The sequence below is a fragment of the Bombina bombina genome, chromosome 2, assembly GCF_027579735.1.
Source record: "Bombina bombina isolate aBomBom1 chromosome 2, aBomBom1.pri, whole genome shotgun sequence".
NCBI lineage: Eukaryota > Metazoa > Chordata > Amphibia > Anura > Bombinatoridae > Bombina > Bombina bombina.
The window spans coordinates 930,532,773-930,557,006 of record NC_069500.1 but is presented as its reverse complement, the minus strand read 5'-3'; the positions used below and the strand labels follow the sequence as shown (position 1 = coordinate 930,557,006).

Sequence of the window (24,234 nt, the reverse complement as noted above, 5' to 3'; positions counted from 1 at the left end):
CGGCCAATGAGATAGGGAGCGAGGACCAATTTTCAAGATCATTTTTAATTTTTTGTAATATCGGGGGGAAATTTAATTTATACTAATTTGTTGGGTTTCTATGAAAATTAATACCTAGATACCGGAAGGACTCGACCACTTTAAAAGGGTGGTCTCCCCAATTAGGTCCTTTCTTATATAGCCAAAGAAGTTCACTCTTATCAAAATTAATTTTATATCCTGAAAACGAGGAAAAGATTTTAAACAGTTGTAACAGTATGGGGATAGAATATTGCGCGTTATCCAGGAATATTAACAAATCTTCAGCATATCTTCAGCATTTATTGAGAGTATTTAACCTCCAGGATCCCAATTGAATCCCTGATAGCCTATCCCACAAAAATGGCTCCAATGCCAAATTAAAAAGCAATGGGGAAAGGGGACATCCTTGTCTTGTCCCTCTTTTAAGTGATATATATGGGGAAGAATGGCAATTGATGCAGAGAAACGAAATCGGGTTTTTATATAAATTTCTAACAAAAAATCCAAAAACTGATTCTTGAATCCAAACCGCTCCAGTGCTATGAATAAATACTTCCAGTTCACTGCATCAAAGGCCTGCTCAGCATCTACTGTCAGAATAGCTGCTTCAGAAATCTTTTTAAATTGTTCATTCTTAGGATCTAAATTCCATGCATAATCCAAGAATGTAGTGACTTGACGTATATTCCTGCCCTTCATAAATCCAGTTTGATCTGGATGAATGATCCCATCTAATAATTTGGCCAGTCTATTAGAGATAATAGCAGTTAGCAACTTATAATCAGCATTAAGTACTGATATAGGCCTATAAGACCCTGGATCTTCCGGATCCTTACCTTTCTTCAAAATCAAAGATATACGTGCAGCAGAGAAATAATTAGACATTAAATTACTAGAAGAAAAATAGTAATTAAACAAATTCACCAAAGATAATTTTACTTCTTCCTTCAGAATTTTATAAAACTCTATCGGGATAGCATCTGGTCCTGGAGATTTTATTAAGATTAGCTGACTGTATAGCCTAATGTACCTTTCATCATAGGCCTTGTTGACTCCTCTCCAAATGTAGCGTATATGGTTGTGACTAAAAAGCTAAATATTTGTCTCATCACTCCAAATGACTTTGTGCCAGAAGGTTTGAGGCTTGTCTCTGTGCTGTTTGGCGTTTTGTAAGCGGGGATACATTGTGGCATTTACGTATTAATGGTTCTCTTCTGGCGATACAACCATGCAGCCCATCTTTCTTCAAGTGCCTCCTTATTGTGCATCTTGAAACAGCCACACCACATGTTTTCAGAGAGTCCTGTATTTCACCTGAAGTTATTTGTGGGTTTGTCTTTGCATCCTGAACAATTTTCCTGGCAGTTGTGGCTGAAATTTTAGTTGGTCTACCTGACCGTGGTTTGGTTTCAACAGAACCCCTCTTTTTCCACTTCTTGATTAGAGTTTGAACACTGCTGATTTGCATTCTCAATTCCTTGGATAGCTTTGTATATCCCTTTCCTGTTTTATACAGTTCAACTACCTTTTCCCGTGGATCCTTTGACAATTCTTTTGCTTTGCCCATTACTCAGAATCCAGAAACGTCAGTGCAGCACTGGATGAAAGATTCAAGGGTCTGTTAGGAGTCCAGAAACTCATTGACCTTTTATACACACACACTAATTACAAGCAAACAGATCACAGGTGAGGATGTATACCTTTTAATTTCCATTCAAACCCCTTTGTGTCAACTTGTGTGCATGTTATCAGGCCAAAATCACCAGGGTATGTAATATTTTGATCAGGGTCATTTTGTGTAGTTTCTTTTGTCATTATGATTTAAAAAGAGTAAACACAGTTGATTGATAATAAATGGCTTCAGCGAAACACTACCATGAGAGAAAAAAGTTTTTGTGTTATCATACATAGTCTCTGAAAAAATGGCCAAGAAATCATAAATTCTGCCAGGGTATGTAAACTTATGAGCACAACTGTGTGTGTGTATGTATATGTATATATATATATATATATATATATATATATATATATATATATATATATATATATATATATATATATATATATATATATATATATATATATATATGTGTGTTAATATGAGTAAATTACATTCTCTAGCTGAATAATGAGGTGTTTTGTTTTTTTAATTTTGGCTAGACTATTCCTTTGTCTTTTTTTTTTTTTTCTTACCATAGTTCATAAAATTGATTTATTATAAAGAAGCTTTTTTTTGTTCCTTTCAGACCTTCTCCAATGATGTCCATTGTGTTGAAGAAATACTTAAGGTTTGTTTTTTTCCTTTTCTATTACTTACATGTTACAAACATTATCATCTTTTACATTTTATTGTTGTGCCGGGCTACCTAACTGCATTGTCGGTTCTAGACAAATTTTACTGGGGGCGGCAAGGTGGGGCCAGTTTTTAATCAGAGGGGCAAATCAAAAAACGGAAACAAACTACTAGAAGAAGAAAAACAACGTAGAGGCATATGTCTCATTTTACAAGTAACCATCCCTCCCTACTTAACACGGGCAGATACTGTTGATTACTTTACTCAATGTATTTATTGAAGTGCAGTTTAAAATACTAGACATTTAACTGTCAATTATTTCTGTGAAGATTTTACTGGGCAACTGACAACCCTAGCGTCTTGAGCCTTCCGAACATAGGAACTACATGGAGGCAAGCGCCTCAAATCAGTCTTTAAAATGTTTTATGGGCATAAAAAAAAAAATTGTCTGGGCATACTCACCCATGCAGCTTTCAGAATATTTTTCTATGGGCATACAAGAGAGACCTGGAGGTAATTACGTTATACTAATCCTCTTCAGGCTTCACAATAGTGGTATAAGGGTATAAAGGAATAACCTGTTTGAAATCATATTATAAAATCCCACTATTTACATAGTATATGGTATACAGGAATAAACTGAGAGCAGATAACATAAACCTAAACCATTATTAATATTTTCTAGTAATGTATAACCAGCATGGGGACAGTCACCCCCTAGTTCAATATCTAGCCCACAAAAAAAATCTAACAAAACTGAAAACATTAATTGGAATGGTCCAAACTAAAAACTTCTTGGGGAGAATAAAAATGAAAGCTAAAAAAACATAATAAATGCATTGGATATATTTAAAATTAGTGAACTTTATTTCATTGCTGTTTGGTTTCATCTGCAGTAGGTAGAAGCAATGATCAGTCTGGCTTATAACTTTGCTGCAGACAATTATACACAGAATGTTATTCAAAGGGTGACTGTATAATGCTCATATATTCATAATATTTTCTTATGCAGCTTATTTGATTTGAAGTAATATATTCCATATAAGACATACAAATACACACAGATATACCATCCATAAACGCTAACTCACCCGGGTCACCCCTGTTTTACTGATACTCCCCTCACAGTGCGGGTCTTCTCGCTGATGTGACGTCCGACAGTCTCACAGCACACATAGATCAAGAAGCAAGCTGTGCCTGCTGTCTGCTAGACTAGTAGTCTGGACTCAGTCCTGCTCCAGCTGAGTAGCAGGCTAAAAGGGGTGCTGGTTGTGGGTGGAAGTGGAACAGTGGAACATGGGCTGGGTATGTTGTGTACAGCCGAATACGGCCTGGTCCGGACATTAAAAAAAAAAGTTGAAACACACTATGAATCCTGTTTAGAGCTATGTCTGTTTTTTAATAGATATTACCAGGCAGCTCAGGGGGCAGGGGCATCTTTACAGTGGCACTGACCCCTGTAGGCCCCCGTGTAGAACTGCCACTGCCTAAATGGTTCTTGTATATTCCTACCACACTTCATCTAAAATAATGAAAATATAGTACTAAACGTATAGTGGTAGATTAGAGCTGTCCATTAAATGCACATAAATGAGAAATACCAAAATGTTCTAATGATGTTGAACATTTTTTTTTGTATTGCTCTATTTCTGGCCTGTAACCACTGAGTTAATCATTTGGTTGCATATGTGTGTGTATCTGCCAATCATAGGCCATGTTCTGCTCCGAACCAGCAGTGTATGACTGGCCTGGATGTGAAGTTCCTTGCCCCCCCCCCAACATTAGGTTGGCTAAGCTTAACATAATATCTTCGGTAATTTAAAAAATGAGTTGGGTACCATTTTGTCTTGAGTGCATTGCTGTTTTGATCTATTTGTATCCCTCTTAAGGTGTTATGGACAAACCTAGTCTTGAAAACACTGCATAAATATCTAAACTATTTCCAGTTTAATTTCTATTGTATGGTTATATATGTAAAGTTATTTTTTTTTTTAATACAATTACATATTCCCAAATCTGGAATTCCAAAATCCAAACTTATTCTAAAATCCAAACTTTTTCAATAATAGTAATTTTTGATAATGTTAATATATATATATGTGTGTGTGTGTGTATATTTGTATATATGTGTGTATATATATATATATATATATATATATATATATATATATATATATATATATGTATATATACCCTGCCTTTAAGTCACGAAAATACTACAAAATTATATAAAACTACCTTTAAGTTACTTGAATAATATGTCATTTAGGCAATATTTCAATTTAATAATACAGAATATATTGTTGTTTATACTTGGTTTTATCCCCTCTCCCAACTATCCCATTTTTTAGATACAGGTATTCCAAAATCCACACTTTTCTAAAACAAACTTTTTAGAGACCCAAGCAGTTTAGATAAAGGGGTTTCTACCATATGTGTTTAAACACTTGTTCTTTGTTTTTTATCAGGAGATGACCCATTCATGGCCACCGCCATTAACCGCTATCCATACACCCAGCACTACGGAATCTTCCAAATTCCATTTTCCCACCAAGGTTGGTATTCTGGATATATGTTCAAATATAATCTGCCCTAGTTTGACTCCCTTATATACTTGCTTAGGAACATATTTTTTTATATATATTAAATATTAACTTTAAATTTGTGTCGTTTTCGAACATTATTCACACAAGCAAACTGTAATAGTGAAAAAGAAGCTAATTTCAGCTATTACTGTATTGACTCAAAGCAATTACGAGAATTCTAGAATTGTTTGTATTGCCCGTGTCAACAAAAGACCACTATGGACTTGTGTGCACTGTGGGTTGCTTGTGTAGAGTGTACATCGTTGTACTAACGCAATACTTTTTTTTTTCTCCCTTCCCCTCTTTCCTCCTTCACCGTAGGAAAGTCAGCACGTTCCATCTGTCAAAGTGAACCAGAGTGAGTGATTAAACATAGTTGTGTAAGAAACCCTGGGGGGTGATATAGAAAAGTATACAGTTCCCTAAATAGTACACTAATAAGTAATGTGTGTATGTGTCCATATATTAACATGTGTGTTTGTGTGTAGATAGAACTTACAGAGCCTACAGAGTTATAATGTTAATAACTCAACTTTGTGCTTTTCGAACATTCGTATAGATTCCTATATAAGATTTGTGATTTGTTTCCAAACAGGAGAGGACAAAGTTTGGAAAGTTTGCAAAGATTGTCGAAGGTCTATATATTGATAGTTTGTGAATCAGGCATCCATTGCTAACAAAAGCTTAGAAATGTTAAGTGATGGGAGTTAATAATAGGGGATCCTCGATTTTGGTCTATCTGTGCATTATATAAGCGTTTTCTATAGGGATAATTTGTCAAGATTGCAGGCGAACAAGGTTTCAAGTAGAGAACCTGTACACCCGCAATTTCCACTTATGAAGCCGCTATTTGGCAAAATGTAACATTGTTACATTGTTGCAAAATGTAACATTGCTCAAGAGCTCTCTTGTGCAAAATGCCACTTCCCCACACTTGTGTTTGGTTGGGTGAGAGCAGGGCAGTATAATCTTCCAGAACAATTGAGTATCAGAGTTCATTATCTCACAGAATCTGAAGTGGCAGAGGTACAAAAGAAGCAGTTTCTGCATTTTAAATTTGCAATTAAAGGTTCACTTATGCAAGCTTGCACCACAAAGCCATAAAAACTGCAGCTCTTACATGTTACCTTATAAGGGTTTACAGACGGGCCTCGCTGTCTGCATCATATGATTCTAGAATTTACCCCTTGTTTGTTGCACTTGCTGCTTTAAATTCAGTCGTGTTGTGGCCAAAATAATCCTATGTCACTTGGCATTTGTGTATTCTACATACAGGAAAGTACAACTGTCTTCTATGTGACATGGATTACCTCCTTTTGTTGCTTCATTTTTTTAAATATAAATTCTCTGTCCCTTTAGTTGAGAATTTACAAAAAAACATTCATTGGGAAAAGCCAGATCAAAAGATCGCACTCATTTCTTTATCTGTGCATTACATTATGGTTAAAGGGAAATTTTAACCCAAACTTTTTCTTTTATGATTCAGACAGAGCACTCAATTTTAAACAGCTTTACCATTTACTTATATGATCATATTTCCTTTACTCTCTTGGTATCCTTTATTGAAGGAGCAGAAATGCGCTACTGGTAGCTAGCTGAGCAATCAATCGGCAGCTAGCTCCCAGTAGTGCCTTGCTGCTCCTGAGCCTACCTAGGTATGCTATTTAATTTGCTTTGTTCTCTTGGTATTTTTTTTATTATTAGATAATTTAAGTAAATTGGAATTTTTAAAAAAAAAAAATTCTTGTAACTTGCGTGTTCCATCTGAATCATGAAAGTTTTATTTTTGACCTTTTTTAAGTAAATTTGAGAGTAAAAATAACATGATAAAAACCTTTGTACAATCCCTTTTACTGGTAAACATATTGATGTGTTGTCTTCTAAAGAGTAATATGTTAATATTAAAGCATTAAATTTCAAATCCAAACTTTTTGAAAGTTCCGCTTTTTCAATGTTCGCAGTTTACCTGATATGTCATGCGTCTATTGTCTCCCGGCCTGGTGTGTGTGAAAGGCAGTGTTTTATAGTTGTTCAGCTGAAGTCAAGCCGAAGTCAGCATTTATTTTCTGCTCAATTTAATTTATTCAGTTGAATAAATCCTATAAATAAATAAATGCAAATTTATGAAAAAGCAGATGACTTATACTGTTAAAACAAAGAGTCTCTTTATGCACAGTTTTTTTTTTATATGTTATGTAGCACATAGTATTTCATAGCCACCTCTGTCATGAGGGACTTCTTGTATTAAAACTAAAATATGGCTGTGTTTGTTTATTTACAGAGCAGTATGACAACTCTTCAAAGGCCTTGCCAAGTCCACAGCAGGGAACCTCGTAAGTAGCTCAGTTGTCTTTATTACAAAACAATTACTGAAATTAAATGTACCGAGTACAACCAGTCGGCAACCAAATTCCCTAAAGTGGTGGCTGTATTGCACTATGGTTTAAAAAAAGATTTTGATTGAGTAGCAGAGATTCTGATGAGCAAAGGTGACAGTCTGTTCAGCGAAGTTCTATCAGTTTTTTTTTTTTTTAGATTTGTAAAGTCAGGTAATTGCGGAGCATTGTAGTCAATGATTGTCTCAGACCGAGGTAAAACGCGTCAGACAATTCTAAGCATGTTTACTGTAGTGCTTGATTCTTTATCCTGTTTGTTTTAAAGAGAACCCTGGAATCTTGTAATATTTTGAATATGATTTTTTGGTATAAATATTACAAAATAAACCACTTCTTTTGGCATATAAACCACTTCTTTTGGCATATAAATAAGAGGGTGTATTTCACATCATGCAATTAAAAGAAGGTCATTAAGGCTGGACTTGTCGAAGTGCTACCCCCTTACTTTTTATAGTCACCAGCTATTGGAAAACTTGGACAGAATACAGCATTTATTCAAAATCGAGCAAGACTTTACCATATTTTAGCAAAATCTGCTAAAAAAAAACAACATTCAAAATTAAGTGGTCCAGGCTGATATGCACTGTTTGTGACCCAATGCATGAAGTGTTGCTGCAAAATATATATGCTTGCCATATTTCAGGTTGAGGCACAAAACCAATAAAATACATCTATTTTACCCCCAAGTGCTGCAGCACTCGCTTAAAGGGACAGTCAAAAAAATAAAATTACATGACCTATTTAAATCATGAGTTTTAACAACTTTCCAATTTATTTTTATCACCAATTTGGCTTTGTTCTCTTAGTATTCTTAGTTGAAAGCTAAACCTAGGAGGTTCATATACTAATTTCTTAGACCTTGAAGGCCGCCTCTAATCTGAAATCATTTTGACAGTTTTTTTCACCACTAGAGGGCGTTAGTTTGTGTTTCATATAGATAACATTGAGCTCATGCACGTGAAGCTCCTAGGAGTGAGCACTGATTGGCTAAAATGCAAGTCTTTCAAAAGATCTGAAATAAGGGGCAGTCTGCAGAGGCTTAGATACAAGATAATTACAGAGGTAAAGTGTGTATTATAACTGTGTTGGTTATGCAAAACTGGGGAATGGGTAATAAAGGGATTATCTACCTTTTTAAACAACAACAATTCTGGTGTTGACTTTCCCTTTAACAAGATCATAAGCTTTTTTTTTTTTCTTTCAAACTGCAGCTGTCTCTGTTCAGACGCCTCTATATTGGTTTGTGTTATTTGAAATGATGAATTCGTAGATGTGGTATTTCTCCAAAAATAAACAAATAAATAAACCTGCATTAACTAAGCACTTTACAGACCCTCACCACCCCGCAAGAATTAAAAGCTACTCTACACTTTGAATAGTAGTTTACATGAAATAAATCTTTATGCTTTTTTATGATTCAGATTGCGCATACAAATTTAAAAAATATTTCAATTTACGTCTATTTATAAATTTGCTTGGTATCCTTTATTGAAGGAACAGCAATGCATGACTGGGAGCTAGCTGAACACATAGGGTGAGCTAATGACGAGGCATATGTGCAAACACCAATCAGCAGCTAGCTCTCAATAGTACATTTCTGCTCCCAACAATTTTGACTATTGTTCCTTTAAAAGGACAGTAAAGTCAAGATTTAAAGTTCATGATTCAATGATTCAGATAAAGCATGCAAATTTAAACAACTTTCCATTCTACTTCCATTATCAAAAAAAATGCTTTGTTCTCTTTGGTGTCCTTTGTTGAATAAGCCCATAGAAGCTCAGGAGCATGGACACATCTCTAGGACCCAGCAGTGTTTTGCAACATTGTTTCTAGCAGTATTATATGTTGTTGCAAACACTTATGCCATAGAGTACTACAGACCTATGAGCCTACCTAGGTTCACTCTTCAGCATAGGATACCAAGAGAATGAAGCAATTTTGATAATAAAAGTAAACTGGTAAGTTGTTTAAAACTGCATGCTCTATCTGACAGTAAAGTCAAAATTAAAATACTCATGATACAGAGGCAAATCCAGTGCTGTGTGTGCAGGCACATAGTGGTATTGGGTCTAATCAATAGCATTTTTGATTTGAAGAGAATATAAAGGATTTGTTTTGGTTGATTTGCTGCCTTTTTTCCAATACTGCCTTTTAATCCTTATACTGGGAAGATGGCATTGAAGGAAAGGTTTTACTTCTGTAAATTTTGTAACCTCGGTAGTAAACTAGAAAAGTCCTCTAGAGTCACAGGCTATTTATCATCCCGTTGTCATGAAGTAAAGTGACTAAGAAGGTGTCTGTGTATGACTAAAATGCCACTCCTTGTCCATACCAGGTCTGACAGGTTGTGCTTCTCCGCAGATATAAATCAGGATGTGTTGGGTTTTATTTACTTCCTTCTAGCATTTCTCCAGCATCTTGTAAACCTTGTTTTCCTTTTAAAACTATATGTAGTATAAAATGAAACTTTATTTATGACTAATCCATGGAACCAAGGAGAAGCACATTTTTACTTCTTGCTCGTTCCATATCTCATTTTACAGATCTGTTTGTTTGTATAATCCTTTAGAGGCCTTCGGGTTTGATGTTTATTTCCATCCCCTGGTAGATTGTCGATGCATTTTTGTTTTTAATTTTGTAATGTGAGAACAAGAATATAGTCTTGTTTTATTAAAGGAGCCATCTATCTGTGCACATCTTTCTGAGAAGGCACAATCTGTGAATGTTTTTGGAGACAACTTGCTGTATGCTCCACCAGTCAAGTGCACAGTAAAACCTGTTACTTTTGCTGATTAAATATCAAAATTAAAATGCACTGTGCAAGATTATCATACATTTAAATTGCATGTTTTAATTATATTATGATTATTTGGTATTCATATCCCCTTTTTGCACAAGGATCATTTTGCCTGTTATTTTCTAGTATGTATGCATGAGCAACATAGTTATAGACAATCTGTGAGGCTTTATATCTTAGATTTATTTGATAAAAATACCATCAGTAGATTCAAATGATACGGTATTGTTCGCCTTCCATCACTTTATAAATTTCATGAAGGCTAGTTACAGTGGTTTTGGCTGTATCTTTGTCTAAAAATCCTAAATTACCATATGGGAAACCTTACAAATTTTTAGGGTTTGTATTGACCAAGTCCAAAACAAACTGCTAAATTTCCATCAAATTTGTTTAGCTATTCAAGACTTATAAACCTTAGACAAACAAGAGTAATATAGAATGTCTGCACAAACTTAAAGGGACACTCAAGTCAGAATGATTAAACTTTCATTAATCAGAGCACGCAATTTTTAACAACTTTAAAATTTTACTTCCATTACACTTTTTGAGTCACCAGCTCCTACTGAGCATGTGCAAGAATATTCATTTGTGATTGGCTGACTGTCACATGATGCAGGGGGAGTGGACATAGACGTAGCTTTGACATTTTGTCAGAAAAAATCTACTCATATGAAGTTCAGACTAAGTGCTATTGCATTGTCTTTATTATTCATTAGTATATTATGCAAATCTGTGTTTACTGGTCCTTTAAACTATTGCTTTTGTGGCGCTGTAATGGCTTCTTTTGATCTCAATGACATAATTATAATAATAATGAGCACAGAATGCCATTTTGAGTTGAAATAACAGGAAACTGAAAGAAATTACTGTACATTTTATATTCCTTGGGCCTTGTGAGTAAGCTGGATTATTTATGTAATGTATTTCACTAAAGTAATGTATTTATTATTGTGTTAATAGAGGTTTATTTTTAATTACGGTCTGGCAAACATTTTTTGAGTGTTGTGCTTTAAACAACAGTAAAAACCTTGACATTTTAATATAAACGTTTTAGTTATGCATTGTAAAACAACTTGGCAGTATACTTTATTTATTTTGACCCCTGTTCATGAAATTTAGCCCAGGAAATTGTGACTTTTCTAATAATTAAACTGAAAGAGCACACAGCACAATTCTCCGGTCTAACCCTTTCCCTAATGGGCTTTACCAAAATTGAACTGCAAATCAATGTACTTCATTACTGGCATTATGACCGTGGCTAGCCTTGTCAGCTGCAAACTCGAGCCTAGATCGGCTCCTCCAAATAAGGCAAGTGGAGGGAGGAGTTTAACCACCGAAACACAATTGCAGCAAACAAGTGGTAAATTTGTTAAAGGGCTATAAAACTAATCTATTTTACAATGATATGATTATCTCTAAAGGAACACTGAACCCAATTTTTTTCTTTCGTGATTGTTAGGGCATGTAATTTTAAGCAACTTTCTAATTTACTTCTATTATCATTTTTTCTTCATTCTCTTGCTATCTTTATTTGAAAAAGGCATCTCAGCTAAGCAGCCAGCAAATTTTTGGTTCAGTACAACGGACAGCACTTGTTTATTGGTGCTGTCCAATCGGCAAGGATAACCCAGGTTGTTCACCAAAAATGGGCTGGCATGTAAACTTACATTCTTGCTTTTCAAATAAACATACCAAGAGAATGAAGAAAATTTGATTATAGGAGTAAAGGAGAAAGTTGCTTAAAATTGCATGCTCTATCTGAATCCCGAAATAATTTTTTGGGGTTCAGTGTACCTGCAAAGAGTGTATGCTCCGAACTATAACTCAAATAATATTAATTATTTGCTCCGAACTATAACGCAAATAATATTAATAACAAATATCGCTTTAGCAACATATCCAATCTTTAAAGGGACAGTAAATTCAAAATTAAACTTTCATGAATCAGATAGAACATGCCACTTTCAAATTTGCTTTCTCTTGCTATCCTTTGTTGAAGAGTAAGCCCAGGTAGGCTGATGATCTTAGGAGCATGCACGTGTCTTTAGCAGTCTATGGCAGCAGTGTTTGCAGTTATGTATAACATTGCTATAAACAATGTTAAAAACACTGCTGCCAGATGGTTAAAGACACGTGCATGCTCTGGAGCTCATCTAGAATTACTATTTAACAAAGGACACCTTTGTATTTCAAGAATAATTTTATCATAGAAGAAATGGTCAGTGGGTTGAATAACTACTTTTTAATGTAATCGAACTCTTAGCCTGTTTGTAATCAACCTTAAGAAATGAATGGTTTGAATAAAACTGGAGAATTATTGCAAAGTTCTGAAAAAGTGGGATCCCCAATGAAATTTCACAGCTGAATAAAACTCCACCAGCCAGTGAATTTGGTATATAAATGTAAAAAAAAAAAAATCAGTGACAGTATCCCTTTAATGAGGTGTTCTCCTGGGTCTTGCTGTCAGAGCTGATATGTAGTCCTTGTTTGTTTTTAACTGTGCTGGATAGCCATTTCACTTTCAGATCCGAGCATGTAAATGCCAAGCCCTCGCAAAGTACATAACCACACACTTACCTGTTTAATTACACCTACAGTGATATATCCTGTTTCAGTCCAATGTCCCTTTAAAGCAGTTTGTTATATTTCGCAATATGCTTGTATTTCTCACACACCTACTGAACAGACCCGTTCTTGTGTGTGCTGCCTATGACACGAAAAGTATGGGTGGTGTAGTAATTTAATCCCTATAAAGGTAATGCTTGCCAGCTTTTCTTGTAAAATGTGCTTATTTTTCTTTTTACTAGCAATTGCTCCAGGTCATTTTCATATTTATCAGTATTGTTTCTTCATGCATTACACATAATAGGAATTAGTTTAAGGAACAGCACAATATATTATTGTTGGGTTACTACTAGTAATGGTGTATAATATTTTTTTAAGTATTTGTTACATGCTTAAAGGGACATTACATTCAACAAATGTGTGCATATGAAAGAACATTATTTAAATGTGTTCATTATTTTATTTCATGTTAAAGCTGTTTTCTTTTTCTTTTTTTAAACGAACTGGAAGTGCATAACTAGTTCTTGGGACTGAAGATTGCTTGCTTATAAGGAAAACTCACAGCACAATTGTTTGACAGGAACAAACCTCACAATCATAAGAACAAAACAAGTTTAGTTTTCATCACTGAAATACAGATTTAAAATGGTGACTTTTTTTTATTTCCATTAAAGAAAAAAAAAATTCCTCTTTAAACTACTATCACCAAAGCTATATTGATTTTATAGACTACAAAGGAGAAAGGTCATTTATAATTGTTTTTTTGCCAAAGTTCTACAGATCGGAATACTAACCTTTATTATCACTTACCTTTTATATCCCTACTGTGGACGTCTTTACTTATGACACAGTATATGCACTTTGTATTTTGCAGAAGGTATAGCCAATATGTGCACATACCGATGTTTTCATGCTAGTGTGAGTCAGTACTGATTTCTGAAGAATGCCGCTTTTAGAACATAGCTACTTTGCAGATTACAGATTAGCAGCCTTTTAACAGGAAGAAGCAGTTTGGATTTTATTTCTTTTTCACTCAATTGCCATTGATTAGAAATGGTATTTATCTATAGAGAAACACTTTTTGTATGAAAAAGATATATTGCAATGGTTATGTTTGCACACTCGCAGCAAGCCTACAGCTACTATCGTTTACATTCGATCCTTCCAGTTACAGATAAAGCAAGCAAGCTTTTCTCCGTCAGGTGACATGGATGAACCATGTAACTGGGTAGCCTGTGTGGGTTGTTACTGAAGGGATGCTGAATAAAACTATGGATTTGGAACCATGTACTTTTTTTTAAAATAGTGATTCATAACTGGCTTGGGTGGGTCTGTGCAGTCCCAGCAAGTGTTAGAAAATACCTACAGGTTAACACAAAAACATGTAATTTGTTGAAAGGCACATCACTGATAGAAAAAAAATCACTGTTCCCTCTGGCCCTCGGCTTGGACCGTATGCTAAGTGTTTGACACATTATACAACTACTTTATTTGGCATGAAACGTATAATGTAAGCAAGAGAGTGTACTTTGGCTGTCGCTCCCATGAGGCTTTGCAACTGAGCAAATTCTTCTATATCTATGCATATTATTTATGTGCAGATTCATGCATAAACTTCCTCCTATCATACATTACACAGACCTATTCTTAGACCCAGGAAAGTGGTTATTCCCTGATGAGTTTCTAGCTATCTTGCTATAATCCCCTGGTTGCTGCCTGTGCTCACACAGTAGGTTTCATTGTACAGTGTAATGATTGGAGTCTTATGTTTTGTTTTCATTAAAAGATATTTTAAATAAAACATGGTGAATTTTGATGTAGCAAAGTTCAGGTTACCCAACCAGGTTTTCCTGTTCATTTTCACTTAGTTCTTTTTTAGGTTTCTCACATACTGATGTTTAGATCGCTAGGCGTTTCTCTCATACTCAATATCATATCTTCAACAAGTCAGTATATTGTGTAATGCCATTTGGTGCAAGTAGAAGCTTCATAGAAGTAGTTTGCACTCCTCCCCTTACCGCACATACAGCTCCCTTTCCTGCTGCCTTCAGTTTTGTTTCTACCGGTTTAAAATAAACTGCAATATAATGCTGGGCTATTTTTTATTTTATTTTTTATCCTTTCTCGTTTTACTTGAGATCTCAAGAAGGAAGGGACTTTTTTTGGTTGTCTGTTCCAAACCCCATGGAACTGCCCTGTTCTTCCATCAAGATAAGATTAAGGGTTTTTATTCCAGTTTCTGTACTTGAGGATGGATAGTTTTACTTATTTATTCTTATCAATCCAGATATTTCATGTTCCTTAGGTTAACAGTGGAACAATTTTTAGGTTCTATACTTCTCACCAGAACATCTGCAGTATTTATTTGAAGGAACAATATATTATTTTGGGCCTTAATTGTCACAATGCAGAATGCAATTCCAATGTTTTGATATAATTGCGTGTTTTTTGACAAAGGGGCCGGTGCCCCGAAACGTTGCTGTAATGGCTGAATAAAGGATTTTTTCACATGTGAAAGTATTAAGGAGTGCAGCACCTTTCTTTTGTTCTACTATGATATAATTCCCCATTGCTGTACTAGTTGTTACTAAACAGTGTTAAAAACCAAGGTTGCAAATTATGATTTTGGAGCATGGAACAAAGCACAATTTGAAACAATGTTTTTTTACATTCCTTATTGTTGCGGTATACAGTATATTCTCCCCATATACTCTGCTCACATTATACTTGTATGCAGTCTTTGTCTTTTTAATTTTCCTGTCCTACATCTTATGTTTAGTTTACATTTCTTCATATATTAATTTGCATGTAATCTGAGACTTACGTGTTAAACTTTGGTCTTTGCTCTAGTTTATTATAATATATTACTAATTATTATCTACTACACACGTGTAAAGGAGCAGACTTCTGCAGAACCAGTAATGCACTTGTTTTTATCTTTTGAGCTTTTGAGTCTTTTATTAGTATCTATTTATTTTGGTAAATGTTTATCCATCCATGTATTTTTTTTATATATGGTAACAGTGGGCCAGTCAGTCATCGGCAACCACAAAAAGCTTGTCAGTGACCATGATGTCAGCAGGCACCAATGTTGGGAACCTGTGATATGGATGATACTGTTCCTAAAGTGTGGTAAAGGAACAATAAATAAAAGGTGAAACGACTACAAGCAATAGAGAAAAAGATTATCTGAGCAGCAGTTATTATTGAATAGCATTAGTTCTACTGTATACAGACAATTCATAACCCCCCCCCACACACACACACAAATATTCAATTTTGTGGCAAACTGTCTTGGAAAAAATCAACTCATGGGGAAGAAATTATTATAATTAGTAAGGTCTGTTTCTTTTGTTTTAAGAAATTCCAAGAAATGTTTTATTTATGTTAAACACCAAGGTCAGATCTCATTAAAACAAATTACTTCTACTGCACAGGATTTTAGATCTATAGGGCTCTAAAATGCATTCCCTGTTTCTTATCAGTTTGTTGATATTAGATTTTTTTTTTGGATGGAACGGTCATTTGTTAAAAATATTGACATAATCCCTAAATATAATGATAAAATGGCATTCTACTTTAGATGCTGATTTTCAAATTGCAGTTTTGTCTTAAATTTTGCAGTTTCTCTCAAATTGTTCATAATATTCATAAAAAATTGAATTTAATCTATTCATTTAGTTATTTATTTTTATTATTTCTTATGTGGAAAAAATGTATTTTTTTACATATGGTTATGAGTATTTTTAGACAGAACTTCTGCACCATTATTTATATTTTTTGTTAAGCAAATGCTGAAAGCAGGAATTTCTGTTTTACACATTTTAAGGTAAAATGTACACTATAGTGTAATTTATTATTTTTTATTAATAATAATGTTGAATGGTTTAATTGAATACGTGTTTGTCTACAGTACGTAACTCATTTAAGTCTCCTGTATTACAGATGCATGTTCCAAATAGGGCACATTTATTTATTTATTTAATCCTTTTTAAGTTTAATAACTTGTGCACCATTAAAATGGGCAGTGTTAGCTACTAGCTGACAATTAGTTGTTCAATTCTGTTTAATGTGCACTATATAAATAATACAAGTAGAAGCGATAGTTGAAATATGAGCATAACGGTTAGATTTGTTCCAAATACTTTGGTGTTCTTAAAACAAGGTTTTAAGCTGCTGGTAGTTATTTGATATTAAAGTGTATATTTTTATGATCTAACTTATTTATAATTGAAGATCTGGTCCATTACTTTTGGATACTTGGTGTTAATAATCTCTTATTTCAGAATGCTGGAAAATGACCTCCAAATCAGCGATAGCGATGACAGTGAGGACGATGAGGTATATGTTCTCTGAAGTATCTTCCTAACATGTCGTCTTAGCTTGTGTCTTAAGGGACATAAAATGTTCTAAGGATGTTTGTTTGGTTTTAGCTCATGCATAACTGTCCTGAATATGCCACAACAAGGGAGATTAAATAAAAACAGACTTTTTAACCTAGGATAACTTAGTGACATAATGGTGTCTCCCATTACTTTATAGAAAATAAAATAAATCTTTACACATATTTCTATAATTAAGGGATTTTAAATAGTCTGTTTCATTGCTTTAATAAAAGTTAACACTAAGTGGTATATACTTAATTTAAATTATTGCAATATGTATTATTCATTTATTTAAATTGATTTTACCTTTTTTTATTTGTCCATTACTTCCTGTCACTGCCCTACAAGGAAGCTGTTGTCTTTACAGGCAGCTTATCTAGCATTATGTCATAACACTTCCAGGGTTGGTTAATAGACTAGATAATCAGGGAGTCAGATTTGCTCATGCTCAGAACTTCCAAAATGAAACTTAAGTTTCAGAAAAATTCCACTCTTATCACACTGGGGGGCAGGGTCTACAGTGAGAAATTCTAAGTGCTAATTTTGCAAGAAAACAAGTAAGTTGTTTGCTGTTTTTTACACAATCTGTTTACTTTGATTTAACATATTTCCTTCCATAAGGCAGGGAGAGTCCACGACTTTATTCCATACTGTTGGAAAATAATACACCTGGCCACCAGGAGGAGGCAAAGACACCCCAGCCAAAGGCTTAAATATCCCTCCCACTTCCCCTATCCCCCAGTCATTCTTTGCCTTTCGTCACTATAAGAGGTGGCAGAGAAGTGTCAGAATATTTTGGATAGTCCTGTATGGGTATGTTCCCTTCAAGAAAGGACTGGAGTTTTAAGTAATCATGCCAACCTCTCAGTGAGAGTATTGATGAAAGTCAGAGTCTGGAGAAGCAGGGAAAGTTTTTCTGCAAACCCATCCAGACTGTCGCCTAACAGCTCCTGAGCAATCAGTGTTCACGAGATTCACTGCTTGCTGTTACACACTCTAGTCCATGTCAGAGCGTCACTGCAAGACTATCACACTTAAGAGACTGTTCCTGTCCCACTGCATGGATCCTGGAGGTTAAGACAATTTTTTATATACACTTTTGCTATACAGGGTCACAGTGTAGCTTCTTTATGCCTCGATAGGATCAAGGGTTAATATCTCCTTCAGGGAGATTATTTTAACAGCTAGGGGTTATTTATAACTGCTTTAATGTGAGTTTTGTGCTCATAGACTGTGCTTTTGGCTTGGGACAAACAGGTTTCACTTTAGTTTTTTGAGTGTTGCGCAGCTCATAATAGCTTAGCACCTTTTCATAGTAGGGGAAGTCCTGTCCTACGCACCATGTGATTGGGTGCAGTCTTTTCATTTTCCTACGATCCATCCTGCTGCGGACATCACTCCTAAGGAGAGCGTTTTCACTGTTAGCTGTCTGGGTCTAGGAGGTGGTGAGTGCCCCATCAATTGGAACTATAAAGGTGCCGTTTTTTTTGGGGGGGGGGGTTGTCCTTCTGTAGATATATCTTTAGCTATGGAGGACTCTGATACTACTTTAGAAGGTTCTGCTCCTTCTGTACTGATTAATAATTTCTGTTTATATTGTGAGGAGGCCGTAGTTTGCCCGTCTGCTCAATTTTGTCCCATTTGCCTAAGCACTGTTCTAAAGTCTAAGAAGAGAGACAAGCCTGCTAATACTCATAGCGCTATTGGCCCCTCTGAGCCGTCTACCTCTCAGGAGAGATTACTACCGAGAGATTACTACCCTTTCTACTCTACCCGCTCCACATGCAGTCCCCGTAGCTCAATTAATCCTCCATCTGGAGCGGGCTTTTTTTCCTGTGGACTTAACCCCACAGTAACAATCAGCAGTGTCTGCGGCCCTGAGTGCCTTACCTCCCTCTAACAAACATAAGAGGTTAAACATAGTTCTCCAATATTTGTCGGATTTAGATATTTATGTCCAAGCTATTCGAGGATGAGTTAACCTCTGTAGTTTCAGAGGGTGAACTTTGAGTCGTAATCTTCAGTTTCTAAACCTCCTTCTGCGGAGGAACCCTCCTTTAAATTTAAAATTGAGCATCTGCGTTATTAAAGAAGGTTCTGTCTAAGCTAGAGTTTCCAGAGGCTAAACTACCTGAGGGACCTAAGATCCCTAAATTAGACGATTTATGAAGACAGGAAGGTCCCTCTGACTTTTTCTGTGCCAGTTAAAATGGCGAATATTATTAATAACGAAAGGGAAAGAATAGGAACTTCTTTTTCCCCCTAGTCTACTTTAAAAAAATTATTCCCGGTCCTGGACTCTCAATTGTATTTGTGGGGCTCCATCCCTAAGGTGGATGGCGCTATTTCTACGCTGGCTAAGCATACTATTATCCCCTTGGAGGATAGTTCTTCTTTTAGAGAGCCTATGGATAAGAAAATAAGAACTTTTCGGAGTAAGATGTTTCAACATACATGATTTTTATTTCAACTGGCGGCAGCTGTAGCTGCGGTTGCTGGAGCAGCTATCTACTAGTGCGACACTCTGAGCTCATTGAGGTGGAAAGTCCCCTTTAGGATATTCAGGAGAGAATTAAAACTCTGAAAAATTGCCAACTCCTTCATCTGTGATGTGAATATGCAGATTATTTGCCAAAATGTAAAGACTTCTGGATTTGCAGTCCTAGCCTGCCGTGCTCTCTGGTTGAAGTCTTGGTCTGCGTATATGACTTCTAAATCCAGACTCCTTTCTCTTCCTTTCAAAGGGAAGATTTTATTCGGCCCAGGGCTGGACTTCATTATTTCTTCTGTTACCCAAGGTAAGGGTGTCTTCCTACCACATGATAAGAAGAATAGGCCTAAGGGGCGGCAATCTTCTAATTTTCGTTCTGACAAATCACAACGGCAATCCTCATCCAAGTCAGAGCAGCCCAAGAGTACTTGGAAGCCGGCTCAGTCCTGGAATAAGTCCAAACAGTCTAAGAAGCTTGCCAAGATCATATCGGCATGAAGGGGTGTCCCCCAGATCTGGAATCGGCTCGAGTAGGGGGTAGACTGTCTCTTTTCGCAGACGCTTGGTTCCAGGATGTACAGGATCCTTGTGTCCTGGAGGTTGTATCTCAGATACCGGATAGGATTCAAATCTCATCCGCCCAGGGGCAGATTCCTACTCTCCAGACTGTCTATAAGACCAGAGAAGAGGACTGCCTTTTTAAGTTGCATACGGGATCTCTCCTCCCTAGGATGTTTGCCTGTCTGGACCAGCACTTCCACTTCATAGCTCTTCCATTTGGCCTAGCTACTGCTCCAAGGATATTTACAAAGGTTCTGGGGGCTTGTCTAGCTGTTGCCAGAACACAAGGTATTGCAGTAGCACCTTACCTGGACGATATCTTGATATAGGTACCATCTTTTCGTTTAGCGAAAGAACATTGTGTCTTTTCTCGATCACATGGATGGAAGATAAACTTGAAAAAGAGTTCTTACTCCAAGTACCAGGGTGAATTTCCTGGGGTCAATAATAGACTCAATATCCATGAGAATATTTCTCACAGATCAGAGACTTTGCATGCTAACTACTTCATGTCTTGCCCTCCAGGCCTCCTTGAGACCCTCAGTGGTTGTGTGTGGTTGTGTGTGGAGGTGATTGGACATCATTCCCTTTGCCAGATTCCATCTCAGACCCTTACACCTATGCATGCTGAGACAATGGAACGGCGACCATTCAGATCTGTCTCAACAGATTGTGCTGGACAACCTGTCGAGACTCGCTCTCTTGGTGGCTCTGTCCAGATCTGTCCCAAGGTACGTGTTTCTTGAGACCGTCCTGGGAGATTGTGACTACGGACGCAAGCCTTCCAGCTGGGGAACTGTTTGGGGTGAAAAGATAGAAGCAGCACCGACTTGAAGTATTTCTTATATATTTATTGCATCAGAGACAAAAAAACGACGACGTTTCGGTCAGAACCTGACCTTAATCATGTTAACATGACCGAAACGTCGTTGTTGTTTTTTTGTCTCTGATGCAATAAATATATAAGAAATACTTCAAGTCGGTGCTGCTTCTATCTTTTCACTATACCTTTTGGGGTGAGTGCATGGACCCCTCTAGCGTGCACCTTTGATCTGGTTGACGAGTGCTGGGTTTTCTTGTTCTTTCTAGAGCTGTTTGGGGTGCCAAGAAGGAACAGGACTCAGGAGGAGTCCTCCTTCTGATCAATGATCAATATATTGGAACTCTAGGCACTCTTCAATGCCTTGAAGGCTTGGCCCCTTCTGGGTTTGTCCCAGTTTATCAGATTCCAAACAGACATTATAACCTCGGTTGCCTACATCAACCATCAGTGGGGAATGAGAAGTCCCTTGGCGATAAGAGAAGTATCTTTAGATACTAGAGTGGGAGGAGACTCACAGATGTACGCTGTCAGCGATCCACATTCTGGGTGTGGACAACTGGGAAGCGGACTTCCTCAGAAGGCAATCCTTTCGCCCATGGGGAATGGTCTCTCCACCCGAGGTGTTTGCAGAGATATACAGCGAGTGGGGGACGCCGGAGATAGATCTCATGTCATCCCGCCTCAATACCAAGCTACCCAGTTACAGGTCGAGGGATCCTCAGGCGGAACTGATAGGGCATCTATCAGTACTATGGAGGTTCAGACTAGTATCTTTTTCCTCCATTACCGCTTCTCCCTCGTGTGGTGACTCACATCAAGCAGGAGCGAGCATCAGTGATTCTGATTGCTCCATTGTGGCCACGAAGGACTTGGTTTGCGGATTTGATGGGGCTTTCCTTATCTCCTCAGTGGAGGTTACCTTGTCACAGAGATCTGCTGATACAGGGTTCCTTCGTATATCAAAATCTAGATTCTCTGCGGCTGACTGCATGGAGATTTAACGCTTAGTCTTAGCCAAGAGAGAGTTTTCTGAGAGTGTTATCGACACACTGATTCAAGCTCGTAAGCCAGTTACTCGTATCTACCATAAAGTGTGGAGGACTAACTTGTACTGGTGTGAAGAGCATGTCTTTTCCTGGCAATAAGGTTAAAGGGACACTGAACCCAAATTTTTTCTTTCGTGATTCAGATAGAGCATGCAATTTTAAGAAACTTTCTAATTTACTTATATTATCAAATTTTCTTAATTCTCTTAGTATGTTTATTTGAAAAGCAAGAATGTAAGTTTAGATGCCAGCCCATTTTTGGTGAACAAACTGGGTTGTCCTTGCTGATTGGACAGCAACAATAAAAAAGTACTGTCCATGGTCCTTTTAACTCTCCTGCTGAGACCATTTAGAAACATATATGTATCAGGGCTAACCTTGCAACATCTTCTTTGAATTGGAACATCCACATTTAAAATAAAAGTAAAACTACAAAGTTAAAGGGACAGTCTAGTCAAAATTAAACTTTCATTATTCAGATAGGAGATGTAATTTTAATCAACTTTCCAATTTACTTTTATTATCAAATTTGCTTTGTTTTCTTGTTATTCTTAGTTGAAACTAAACTTAGGTAGGCTCATATGCTAATTTTTTAAGCCCTTGAGGGCTGCCTCTTATCACACGTTTTTAAATTGCTTTTAACAAGAGGCCATATAGATAACACTGTGTTCAGACACAGGGAGTTATTTAAGAGTTTACACAACACAATGAATACTAAATGCAACTCAATAGATTTTATATAGTCACAGTCATGTGATCAGGGGGCTGTCAGAAGGTTCTTAGATACAAGTTAATCACAGAGGTAAAACGTATATTAATATAACAGTGTTGGTTATGCTAAACTGGATGATGGGTAATAAATGGATTATCTGTCTTTTAAAACAATAACAATTCTATTGTAGACTGTTATATTACTGTTATATTACTAAAAATGTTTCATGTCCCTTTAAAGGGACACTGAACCCAAATTTTTTCTTTTGTAATTCAGAAAGAGCATGATTTTAAGCAACTTTCTAATTTACTCCTATTATCAATTTTTCTTCGTTCTCTTGCTATCATTATTTGAAAAAGAAGGCATCTAAGCTTTTTTTGTTTCAGTACTCTGGACAGCACTTTTTTATTGGTGGATGAATTTATCTACCAATCAGCAAGGACAACCCAGGTTGTTCACCAAAAATGGGTCGGCATCTAAACTTACATTCTTGCATTTCAAATAAAGATACCAAGAGAATGAAGAAAGTTTGATAATAGGAGTAAATTAGAAAGTAACTTAAAATTTCATGCTCAATCTGAATCACGAAAGAATATTTTTGGGTACAGTGTCCCTTTAAGGTTGCCAGAATTTTATCTTTTCTCCAGGATGGACTGGAGTAGGGTCTATCTGCTATTTCCCTGAAGGGACAGATATCGGCCCTATCTGTGTTACTGCACAAGAGATTGGCTGACCTTCCGGATTTGCAGTCCTTTGTTAAGGCTCTGACTAGGATCAGACCTGTGTTTAGATCTAGGGCTCTGCCTTGGAGCCTCAATCTTGTTCTTCGTGTTTTGCAGCAGGCTCCGTTTGAGCCTATGCATACTGTTGACATTAAATTGTTACCTTGGAAGGTTCTTTTGTGTTAACTATTGCCTCTGCGCGCAGTTTCTGAGATTTCTGCTTTGCAATATGACCCCCCTTTACCTTGTTTTCCATGCTGACGAGGTGGTTTTATGTACTAAATAAGGGTTTTTAAGAATGAACCCGCTATGAATCAGATTTGTAAGGCGGCCACCTGGTCCTCCTTACACACTTTTTTCTAAATTTTACAAGTTTGATGTGTTTGCTTCGGCTGAAGCAGCTTTCGGGAGAAAAGTTTTGCAGGCTGTGGTGCCCTCCGAATAGGGTCCGCCTCCTTTTTGTTCCCTCCTGTTATTCCGTCAGTGTCCTCTGTAGCTTGGGTATAGTTTTCCCAATAGTAAGGAATTAAGTCGTGGCCTCTCCCTGCCTTATGGAAGGAAAACATAATTTATGCTTACCAGATAAATTTGTTTCCTTCCTGGCAGGGAGAGTCCATGACCCCGCCCGTAATTTATATTTGCTGGGCGGCTCACTTTTTATATTTCTTCTGGCACCTTTATACCCTGATGTTTCTCCTATTTTTCCTTGTTCCCACTGCAGAATGACTGGGGGATAGGGGATAGGGGAAGTGGGAGGGATATTGGCTGGGGTGTCTTTGCCTCCTCCTGCTGGCCAGGTGTATTCTTTCCCAACAGTATGGAATGAAGTCGTGGAC

The 24,234-nt window shown here is 36.6% G+C and overlaps 1 protein-coding gene across 3 annotated transcripts in view; it reads left to right on the top strand.

Annotated features, from left to right (window-relative positions):
• Positions 1-24,234, top strand: part of AFF1 (ALF transcription elongation factor 1) — a 349,069-nt gene that overhangs the window by 215,908 nt on the left and 108,927 nt on the right. For all 3 annotated transcript variants that reach the window (XM_053703375.1, XM_053703376.1, XM_053703378.1), the window contains 5 exons: positions 2,268-2,309; positions 4,784-4,870; positions 5,222-5,258; positions 7,182-7,233; positions 16,945-16,999. In XM_053703375.1, the coding sequence (XP_053559350.1) occupies positions 2,268-2,309; positions 4,784-4,870; positions 5,222-5,258; positions 7,182-7,233; positions 16,945-16,999 (273 nt within the window). The remainder of the gene's footprint in view (positions 1-2,267; positions 2,310-4,783; positions 4,871-5,221; positions 5,259-7,181; positions 7,234-16,944; positions 17,000-24,234) is intronic.